Source organism: Trachurus japonicus, chromosome 6, assembly GCF_045865225.1.
Source record: "Trachurus japonicus isolate A0001 chromosome 6, Traja_1.0".
In the NCBI taxonomy this organism is placed as follows: domain Eukaryota; kingdom Metazoa; phylum Chordata; class Actinopteri; order Carangiformes; family Carangidae; genus Trachurus; species Trachurus japonicus.
The window spans coordinates 2,181,602-2,192,667 of NC_140912.1; the positions used below are offsets into that span (position 1 = coordinate 2,181,602).

Here is an 11,066-nt window from a genome sequence, read left to right on the forward strand (position 1 = left end):
TGTATTCAGGCGCAGTCGGAGCTACCGCTTGTGTCATAAACACAGGAATATCAACTCTTTACTTGCTTGAAGTGTACATTTTTTTCCACAGACAGCGTCAGATGGCTACTCAAAGATGCGCCGAGAAGTTTTTTTTACTTGACGCAAGTAAAGAGTTGATATTCCTGTGTTTATGACACAAACGGTAGCTTTTCCCACTGCACCTGAACACACCGAGCACGGCAACTGGGTCTCGCGCGAGACTCCGGGAGACTTTGAATTAGATCTAGTTTTACAAACATGTCGGCTTGCTTGAAGTAAATAAACTTCTCGGTGCATGTTTGAGTAGCCATCTGATGCTGTCTGTGGAAAAAAATTGCGGCTTTGAGGGCTGGAAACAGCCTAAACAGCGGAACTTACATCCACTCCCATTCATTGCTGCCGTGGCGATGCGCGGACAGACACAACTACCGCAAAACAGGAGCGATTAAACTGAAAATCTTCAGATTCATTCTTTTAGACCTAAAATGATATGAAAATACACCCCTGAGTTGAATTCGCCTGGAATTGTCCTTTAATGTCTTTTCTATAACTCTGATCAATGTCATGTTCAGGCCACACAACTACATTTAAATTTCACCATTTACACCATCATTTACATTCTTTCTCTTATTTGCTTAGTTTGTGTGACACATCCACCAGTAACTCTAATCTAAAGAATGTGCCCTTCTTGAAAAGAAATCAGTATTGATTATTGATTTTTCCAGCTTTGCTAAAACTGAGTTAAATTATCATGTCAAAGGGGAAAAATCTTGTGATGCATCTAAGGTAGAGTCTGTAAGGTCAGGTCTGAGTCTCTGGGCTTTAGAGCTTTACAGTTCTTATCTTAGAGGGTCTTAATGAAAACAACAACTTGCTATTCAATAAATGCAACCTACTCGGAACCAAAAGAAGAAAAGGTCATGGAGAATATTAGAAACGTGCTGAACTACACCACAAACTCAACACATATGAATCCACAGATTGAAAACTGTCTCAGTTACATTACAAGCTCTTTTGACCTCTATGACCCTTTCTGTTTCTCTGGCTCTCTGGGTTGGCCTGACACTTTGCCCTCACACCCCCTCCTGACAGACCAGTATGTCGGACACATGTGTTTACTGCATGTAGAAGTACTGACTGACAGAGGAATCTGCAGTGACTCCCTCTGTAGCCTTAGCTCTGTCCGTGGTGCTGAACTATGTAGACCATGAGATAATGGAGAAAATGTTTTTCTCTAGTCTGAACCTCACACACTAAGTCACAGTAACTCTCTTCTGTAGCAACAGTCCTTATGCTTACAAGGGCTGACCTGGAAATTATTAATTGTATGAAAAGACACATTGTGATCTCTGATGTGTTGATCAGTGCACCATCTGATCTCTGACTATATATGATATGAAGACTTATTGTAATGTTATTTTATTTATTTTGTATCTGATTTTTATGTTTTGGTCACTGCTGTGTGTGTGTGTTTTGTGCTTACATGCATGTGATTTGTTAAAAAAAAAGATCTACACATGAAAATAATCTGTAATTAGTCATTAGAACTAATTGAAATATTATCAAAATCACAGTATGGCCAAGTGTGGAGCAGCAAAACGTTTGATGAAGGTATAATAACATGGTGGTGCTACAGATATGGCTTTGTTCACTACCTGCTCAGTGGAAACCTCTAACACTCCATAAAGACACTTGAAGTGCGGTTTTTATTAGCTAAATGTTAAAATGTGATTTACCAAATATAATATCTAAGTCAAATCTGTAAAAAGAAATTTGCACAAAATCCAATGAAAGAAACAGAAGACATTAAGTTAGCCATAAGGAAAAGGTTGTAAAGACGAAGTGATGATCATGAGACACATGTTTATTGACTGCTCCCGGAATAAACACGTTAAAGCCTCGATCACTACACTATCACATTAGGACGGAGAGATTTTTTCCCTCTTTAAATTCAATCCAGTGTCTCCGAGGGCAACAAAGGAAAAAAAATCTGATGATGGTCTCATATCATATTGAATTTCATTAGGCGCTGTGTTCGTGACCTGCCCATCCTGTTGGCGGGAGGGGGGGGCTGCTGACGCGCGCTGACAGCAGCGGGGTCGAGCTTCAGCCACAATAAAAGGTGGAGAGTCCTCACTTCATCCCAACCACTGAGTCCCACACACAGACGTACACACACACACTAACTTCTGCAGCAGCGGAAAAGTCCCATCAAAGGTAAGTCACTGCTTCTGCAAAGTTGATTCTGACCAGTGTGGTGATCCAGTCTGAGCAGGGAGATGATGACCCAGTCTCACTCTGCTGCTCCCCTCTCTCTTCCAGATGCAGAAGTGCTTTGGGATATTTTGCGTGTCGCTCATCTTCTGCGCTGCTCTGTCTGAGACCATCGGACTCGTGATCGCGGTAAGAAATTCAACAGCACAGATCTGCCGCTTCTTGTCCAGCTATTAGACGTGACAGCAAAATAGAAACACATGATGCAAATGTTATAGGGAGGGCACTCATCTAGCTCTGGTCATTTTGCTCTTGACACCTTGACCTGACCTGTATCAGTTTGAGCTGAGGTGAGAACAGTTTTCACATTTGCAACCAAAAGTAAAAATTCTAAACTGTACTATCACTGCAAAAACTCAAAATCTTTCCAAGAATATTTGTCTAATTTCTAGTCAAAACTAAACTCTTTTCACTTAAAATAAGACTCATCACCTAAAAATTAACTTATTTTTTAGATAATTTTCATTTGTTTCAAACACATTTTCACTTGAAATAAGTAGAAAAATCTGCCAGTGAAAGCAAGTTTTTTGTACTTGTAGTAAGAAAGAAAAACTTGCCCCACTATCAGATTTTTCTACTTATTCCAAGTGAAAATATGGTTGAAAGAAGTAAAAAGTGTCTGAAAACAAGCTACTTTTTAACGTGATGAGTCTTATTATAAGTATAATGAGATTTGTTTTGACTAGAAATTACATTTTGACTAGAAGTAAGACAAATATTCTTGGTAAGATGTTGAGTTTTTGCAGAGTACAACTTAGGTGTAACCTAAGTCCTGCTCTAAAGTGCTCTCTTCATTAGGTAATGAGTGATGTGATATTTAGTTTTTTTTTAAATTATTGTTAATTATTATTATTATTATTTTACAAGAAAAGTACAAATACAATACTACTAATACAAAGGCCACAATATGAGCTCTAAGTGGGAAGGAAGAGAACAGAGAAGAGAGAAAGCACAAGGAGAAAAGTTAAGGGTACAATAGTTTGATGGAACTGAGGTTACAGTCACAATAAATCATCAATGACGATGTTAAAATAGGTGATGAGAAATTCAAATGACAGTATAAAACATACAGTGAGTGTATATAAACAGGTTTTATATGAAAATTAATATCAAAATGGTTCTATATTTTTACAGTCAGTTGTGACCTACAGTAAAATAGCACATAGAGAAATATAGGCACTTTGTGTACATGTGTGTGTGTTTGTTGTGTTTGTTTTTGTAAAGCAAGAAAGTTTTTAGGTCAAAAAGTGTGTTTGATTACTTTTTAATTGATGAATACCATTAATTCAGGCAAAGTCATCAATATGCTGTGTGTGTGTGTGTGTGTGTTTGTCAATGATCTGATCACTGTGTGTCTCTGAATCCAACAGTCGAAGGAGAAGCGTGGCTGGACACTGAACAGTGCTGGCTATCTGTTAGGTCCCCGTAAGTACTGACTGCACACACACACACAAACACACACACCTCACCATATCTGCCTGTGACTTAGAACAGCTCATTGTGTGTTGCACACAGCATGTACAACACACAACATGCCTCTGTCGTGTCTCTGAGCACATGAAAACATTGTGTTACCATAGAGAACCATTGTTACTTCTGTTCTGATGAGAACGACCCAACAAACTTGACCCGGGTTCTTCAGACCAGTGTGTGAGGCAGCTGCTCTGCTCATACGCACATTACATAGTTTAATTATATTTGTACAACATGTATCATCGTTACCTGTGTGTGAGCTCAGACAGCAGCTCCCCGCTTTCCCTCAGTCTGTTAGACTGATCTTATCCAAATCTTTGAGTGAAACGTCTTTAGAGGTGTTAGTGATAAGTCACATGACATAACATTTAAGAAACTATTAGAAAAAAATCCTCCATGAAGGCTGAGGCAGGAGAGGAGCCAGACTGTGACACTGTCTAAACAACATCAACCAAAGAAAGAAAGAAACTTTAAATTCAGTGATACATGGGCAACCAGGCAGTCTGCAGCATCAGTCTTAATATTGTTATGGTAACGCAGCAGATATCAGACAGTTCTGACAGGAGGAAATCTGAAGTGAAGCATCAGGAATCAATAACATTAATGATGGCTGCATCTCATTTAGGTGAGCCAGGGTTAGTGCTCTGATGCTCACTCACTAACGTAAAGAAATAAAGCCTTTACACTTGTGCTTTTTCTGCTTTGACAAGACAAACTGTCTGTAGATATAAACTGTGGACAGCTACAAAGGACTCCTCCCCTTCTTTTGACTGTTTTCATGGTTATATCCTTCTATCCTCCTCTACAGGTTTCAAAATAAAAGGTTTAAGTAAATGGACTGTATATGAATATTCAGCCAAGTTTCTGAACTCTTTTCCTTAAATCAAAATCAAAATAATATTTTAATAATAATATTTTTCCCATATGCCAAGAATCTAAAGCTGCTGTGTGAAGTTGATGTAGGATTGTGCAGACTTATTTCACAGAGCGGTTGCTCTGTCTGTAAATCCAACATGCACTTGTTTATATGTTTTCCACTTGGGGGCAGCAGAACAAGATGAAAACATCCACACACTGTCACCCCAGAAAGTTCTTATGGCAAACTAGTGCAACAGATTTAATAGATAATCTTTCTAATGTGGATACAAGCATCAACGTTTTCATGCATCTTCAATGAAACTGAGCCTTTGTGTTTGACTTTGAGGATGTGAACTTTACATTTCCATTAGACGGAAAATATTCAGCAAACCAAAATTTTACGTTAAATGTTAAAGTTGATAAGTCATTTTTTAGGAAACCTTTGTGAGTTTGCTGATATTTTTTGTTGAAATGTACTTGTATGCAAGTTAATATGTTTTTACAGTGGACTAAATTTCACGTCTACATCAATTGTAGAATTGTATCTGACAGGATTTTTTGCCAAGTTAGTACTTATCCAGTAGTACGTATCCACATTTGAAATATGCAGTGAGCAGAGCAGAGCAGACATTATCCGCCTGTAATGACCTTGTATACACCAATTTTCTCATTTTACTCAGATGTGTGATGTGTTTGATGCTCTGTGCTGCCTGAAAATGCTGCCTATGTAACACAACAAAAGAGCCAGCGCAGGTCTGTGAATCAGGGGCTGTTTTCTTTCTTTGTCCTCTGTCTCCACAGTGTCAGCTAATTTACTGTCATTTAAAATGGCCTCATTATCTTCAGAGGACACATTCACTGAACACTCAGTATCCATGTGTGTGTGTGTGTGTGTGTGTGTGCGTGCCGGTGTTCTTACCAGTGTATGGGGTCCCAATCAGGCCAGAACCCTGGAAATGCTGTGTGTTTGTGTGTTTGTGTGTGAATGTGTGAATGTGAGTGTGTGTGAAGCCCAGGTAAAGGTTGCTCCTGCCTCATCCTGTGTTTCAGGTCGTATTGATCACCTAATTCAGATAAAGGATTCTCCCAGTGCCAGAGGCAGAGACGAGCTGGTCACTCAATGTAAGATAGAAACATACGGCCACTGCAGGGCCTTGGTGTCAGGGCAGGAATTGCTGCGTCCAAACATCCCGCCTCTCTTTAGCTGCTTCATCGGGGGCGGAGTCTGTCATCCCGCTGTTGTCTGTGCTTTAAATGCATCCAAACGGTTTTAACATTTCACTCTGTGCTCTCAGGGATTCCTGTTAATCTCATATGAGTGTGTGTCGGTCCAGCATGGTGGCATTACACTGTGGATTAGGGATGTCACGATTATACATTTTCTTGGTGCGATTATTGTCAGAGAAATAATCACAGTACTATTATCACGATTATTATGCATTAATTAATTTCACATCAATTCACATAATTAATTTAATCAAATATAGTAAAAATATAATTACATTACTCATTGTTTACACAAAATATTTCAAGTATCTATTAATATAGGACCAATTATTAACCCCCCAGGGGAAATGTTTGAGATATTCAGGTCATAAATTGTCATCTATACCAAATGTTTGTGTTTATTTAAATCGTTTTTGTTTTGTTTTGCTTTTTTTTTGTATTAAAAATGACACGCTAACATTTAAATTCCTACCAATTCAATATTACATTAGTTAAATGGACCAGTATTTCTTACATTTACATTTACTTTGGTGCACATCTGCCTCCGTGTTTCCAACATCATCTATTTTGGAAAGTAACAGTATTTAGGAATCTTAACGATTAATTAATTTTGGCGTTTAATACCGCGATTAACTGTGAAAACAAATAATCGTGACATCCCTACTGTGGACCAACTTCCCATACTCCATCGTATCATTTTACAGCAGTCGCCTCCACACCTATAGACCATTCTTTAGTAAGCTGCTCTTCCTAATGTGATTGCAGCATGAGTCGTTTCATAAATGTGAAAATATGTGATGCAAAATGTAAGAAATATTGAGAGGCAATGAAGCCTGGATCAACTCATGACTGATTTATCTGACAAACAGCAGGTTGGAGCAGGTTACACCCTGACAGGGAGACTGATGGGTGGCAAATATGATCGTGTCTAGAGCAGCAACACTGAGGCATGAGGTTTTTCCTGTTTAAAGGGACAACGTGGAGTTTGTATTTGGTTATAAAAAAGTCTCACCTTAATGTGGACGAATCTACATTACCTACACTTGTTAATGGGCCCATTTTCGATAAATATATTGTTTTGTCTCTGTCGTTATTTTGTTTTTATTATTAGTGGCAGAAATGCTGGGCGAGCCGACCAGCGTTTCCTTACTTTTGGTTTCGGATCATGGTAATAACACCGCCGAATCACTGTTTATGGTCGGAACTACGACGGTATCTGATCGTCTTCCAACCTCTGACTTTAAAGCAGAAGTAAGCGATCCGGTGGCTTTGGCTAACTTCCTGTCAGCCGATGGAGTTAGCAGTCCCCGCCCTCGTCCCTACGTCACCACATTCACGCGCATCCCTTGGCTGCACACACAGAGAGGACCGCCCCTTTATGCCGTTCTCTCTCCTCATTGGATAAAGGTTGTAGGATACAAGGAAAGTTTTCTCCTCGGCTTACAGCAGAGCAGAGTGACTGACAGACCCGTGTTTCAGACCAAACACTCTATGTAAGTGATTGCTGTCGGGAGATTGAACTATTTAAGACTTATATTAACACAAATACTCCGCTTACTTCTGCTTTAATTCTTGATGAATGAAAACATTGCGCCGGTCCAAGAATTTCACCATGCGCGCGGAGGCTCATGGAAAATGTAGTATGAAAACACTTTGCTTTCCAAAACTCCTCGCTGTCCCTTTCAGTGCTATATCTGAAAGGTGTTGTACATGAGACACCAGATGAACAGCACAAAAAACCCATACTCTTTTTACACATGATCTCCCAAGAGACAGAAAGTAGTTGGTCAGGTTCACAAAAACGTAAATAAATAGATCCAGTTTAATATGCTGTCTCTCTACAACGGCCGTGCTCTCCTCTAAATAAGCAAGCAGTCACTGTTTGGTGCTTGGGCCCTCTAGGCATTATTTGTCCTTCTCGGGGTCGTCAAAGGTCACATGCTCATAATTTAACACACACACACACAGAGTTCAGTAGGTTCCAGCTCAAGCACCACTACAGCTAATGGGGATGCAGCTAAGATGAGTCAAACTCTCGGGGCCACTTAGCTTCTCTCACCTTCAACCACACATCACAGCCACTCAGAAAGTGAAGTGGTGAACCTAATGATAAAGACACATAGGCTATACCTGAAGAAGACTGAAGGGTAAAAGTCAGGAGCAGCCTGATGACGTGGATGTTTTCTCTAGTTTATACTGTATATGTTCAACAACTTCATAAGTTGCAAACATACAGAAATGTCCAAGTAACATTAAGAAAAATCTTGTTATTGAAGTGGCCTTCTGTTGCTTGTGCGAACGTGACCAGTGACGTGGCGAGTAGTGTGCGTGCGTGTATGTGTGTGTGTACTATATACACAAAAACATAGACAATTAAATTACTAAACTGTATGAATTCTTCATTCCACAGAGGACAACCTATTTAAATCTATCTTACCTTGCTGAATCTGTAACCAAATACATGATTGTTATGTATGAAAATAATTTTTTTTTAAATGATAATGCTAAATAGTAATGCTTTCACTAATTGAGGAAAAGTCCGTTTTCATACCCAACGAGCCTTTAATGACTCTTAGAAGTTAACCTGTCTTTGCACAACCATAAACATAACATTGTTGAGATTACAGGATGAAGACTTATATGACACCGTGGTCTTCAGGCCTACATGCTAAACTGTGCATTGACTCCATAGGAGTTCACAACTGAAGAGAGCTACCGAAGCCCCCATCATCTCTATGCTTGACCATTATTTTATTTTCATTTTTATCATCCCTATTATTCCAGTGCATTTCCTTGTGTGTTCAAACTACACCCTGCTTTTTATTTCCTCCGTTGGTCAAATCTCTGTTTTACTGCAATTCTATGAGCCAAGCCCTGCAGGTGGTCTGTACGAGTTTGGAAATTAACCCAAACAATTACAAACCAAACACCATGATGAAATAATCAAGTGTACAACAATGTCCCTGAGCTCTTTTTTTTTTTTTTTTTGCAAGAGTTAGATAGAGGTGTGCCATGTGTTCACTGTGTATGTATGTGTGTGTGTGTGTGTGTGTATGTGTGTGGTGTTTGATGCTCCTGCAGCAGTGGGATAATTTAGGAATTTTGTGTGTTCTGTGAATCTTTGAATGAAGCATGAAAAAGCTCAGCTGACCCACCTGCTGTTTGTGTGACTGTATCGATTGTGATCACTCCCCTTGTCCAGATGGAATAGATGGACACAGGACACTAGGAGACAAGCCGGGTCTGGCTGGCAAGAGGGACATGGGTCAGGAGGAGGACTTCAGAACAGGTCTGTTCATGTCTCACACGCAGAAAAAGGACAGTCCTCTCACTGCTAATCTCACTGCTGAGGACACAAACTTGATCAAGTGTAGTGTTACAACATCTTAAAAACCACTGCACCAAAGCTACCACATAAACGGCACAAGCAAACTTTATTTTTTTTGCTTCAAGTTTGTTCAATAGACTTTTTACAGAATGGTGATTTATTTATAGTACAAAGAGAAGAATGATTGTCATTCATGTCTTTGTTAAATTAAAGAGATTTAAGATCTGTCCTTCAGTCAGTATCTAATGGTATGTATAGATATTTGTTTGAACCTTACTGTCCTGTTGGCTCCAGACAACATAACAGGCTTAACTTTGCCTCTGTCCCAGGTGCCCTAAGAATAGCAGATGAAGACATCATCCACATCGTCATTGACTTCCTGTCGTACCTCAAACTTAAAGGTAATGCTCATCGTTTCACCTCAAACTCTGAGTCTGTTACCTAACTCTTAACAATGATGAACGATTGGGTTGGATGACATCATGAAATTGCGTGGGATCTGGTTGTCTTCACCCCAATTACCATAAGTATTCCTACCAGAACTCTAAAAAGAACATCATGGATAATACTGTGTGTTATTTTTCTATTTGATCAACTAAACATCATATTTGGCAGCTTTTTGTTGTGTTTTGAAAATACAGCAGGCTACATTTTGACACTGGTTCAACAGACACAGCTGTTGTCTGATCTGTATTTCTGCATTAATGTTGTCTCAATGCCAGGTGTGTGTGTGTGTTTCTTTCAGAGATGGGAGCTTTGGACAGCCTGCCCTCCCCCATGACTTCAGATGAACTAGTGAATCCCTAATGGATCTGCCTCGCTGCTGGTCACCCCCCTCCTCCCACGTCTATGTTTCTGCCCTAAATGTCACCTTTCTGTAGCTCCATTCACATTCTCACTCTGGATCTGTCCTGGTACCAAAGATCTGATCCTGTAACTGTTTGTGACAGAGGTTGATGATTCCCCCCCCCAGTACAAACACCACATCTTTTTGCTCCTGTGTAAATAAAACGTGATCTCTCCTGTGGATCAGTGAGTGTTTGCTGACTATAAATGGATCTAAGTAAAAGGGACCTCTGATCAGAAGAAGACTGTATTATTATCTAAATATAATATCACCTGATTGAAGAGAATGGAGTGAAATAAACAAACAAATGGCACTAAACTCACCAAGTGTGAATTTCTTTCTTTCCATGATTCACAGCAATTTCTTTTAAAAAGGTCCATTAAAGGGATAGTTCAACATTTTGGCAAATTGGCCCATTGCCATAATCGCTATAGTCATAGCAGTAGGTTCGTTACCTTTATTTGTCGGTGTAAGCTATTTTTAGAACGGAGGAGCGGAGCGGCAGGCTGCTCAGGGCTATGCTATGGAGGCTAATGGAATTTCTTGGTTTCCCTCATCAAACTCATCAAATACAAAATCCCAAAACTCCAAAACGCTTTCGTGGACAAGTTGTGACCTGCACATTCACCACGCTATGAGATAATAATGGAACATTACGAAACGGAGCCGTTTTCGAGGTAAATACAGGGTAAATACAGAGTCTGCTTGCTGAAAAACTGTCCCTGAACGCAACGCGCATCAGCGGTTTTGCATGAATTTACCTCTAAAACAGCTCTGTCTCGTAACGTTCTATTATTATCTCATAGCGTGGTGATTGTGCAGCTCACAACTTGTCCACGACAGCCTTTTGGAGTTGTTAGGTTGTGTATTTGATGAGTTTGATGAGGAAAACCAAGAAATTCCCTTAGCCTCCGTAGCATAGCCCTGAGCAGCTCGCCGCTCCGCTCCTCCGTTCTAAAAATAGCACACCGACAATTAAAGGTCCTAACGAACCTACTGCTATGACTATAGCGATTATGGCAATGGGCCAATTTGCCA

General features: G+C 39.8%; 1 protein-coding gene across 2 annotated transcripts; it reads left to right on the forward strand.

Moving 5' to 3' along the window:
• Window positions 1–2,139: 2,139 nt before the first annotated feature.
• Window positions 2,140–10,346, forward strand: gal (galanin/GMAP prepropeptide). Of its 2 annotated transcripts, XM_085778265.1 has the most exons (7): window positions 2,140–2,238; window positions 2,344–2,424; window positions 3,666–3,720; window positions 5,677–5,748; window positions 9,056–9,142; window positions 9,511–9,582; window positions 9,927–10,346. In XM_085778265.1, exons 2-7 carry the CDS (start codon window positions 2,344–2,346, stop codon window positions 9,986–9,988), a joined length of 429 nt encoding a protein of 142 aa, XP_085634391.1. In that variant the 5' UTR covers window positions 2,140–2,238; the 3' UTR covers window positions 9,989–10,346. The 2 variants fall into 2 exon arrangements, with proteins under 2 accessions (XP_085634391.1, XP_085634392.1); XM_085778266.1 differs by lacking the exon at window positions 5,677–5,748 and having other exon boundaries at window positions 2,152–2,238.
• Window positions 10,347–11,066: the final 720 nt, after the last annotated feature.

Coding starts and splice junctions, on each gene's coding strand:
- gal (XM_085778265.1), top strand. CDS start 2,344: ATGCAGAAGTGCTTTGGGATATTTTGCGTGTCGCTCATCTTCTGCGCT. Junction 3,721..5,676: donor TGGCTATCTGTTAGGTCCCC/GTAAGTACTGAC, acceptor CCTGTGTTTCAG/GTCGTATTGATCACCTAATT. Junction 5,749..9,055: donor AGACGAGCTGGTCACTCAAT/GTAAGATAGAAA, acceptor CCCCTTGTCCAG/ATGGAATAGATGGACACAGG.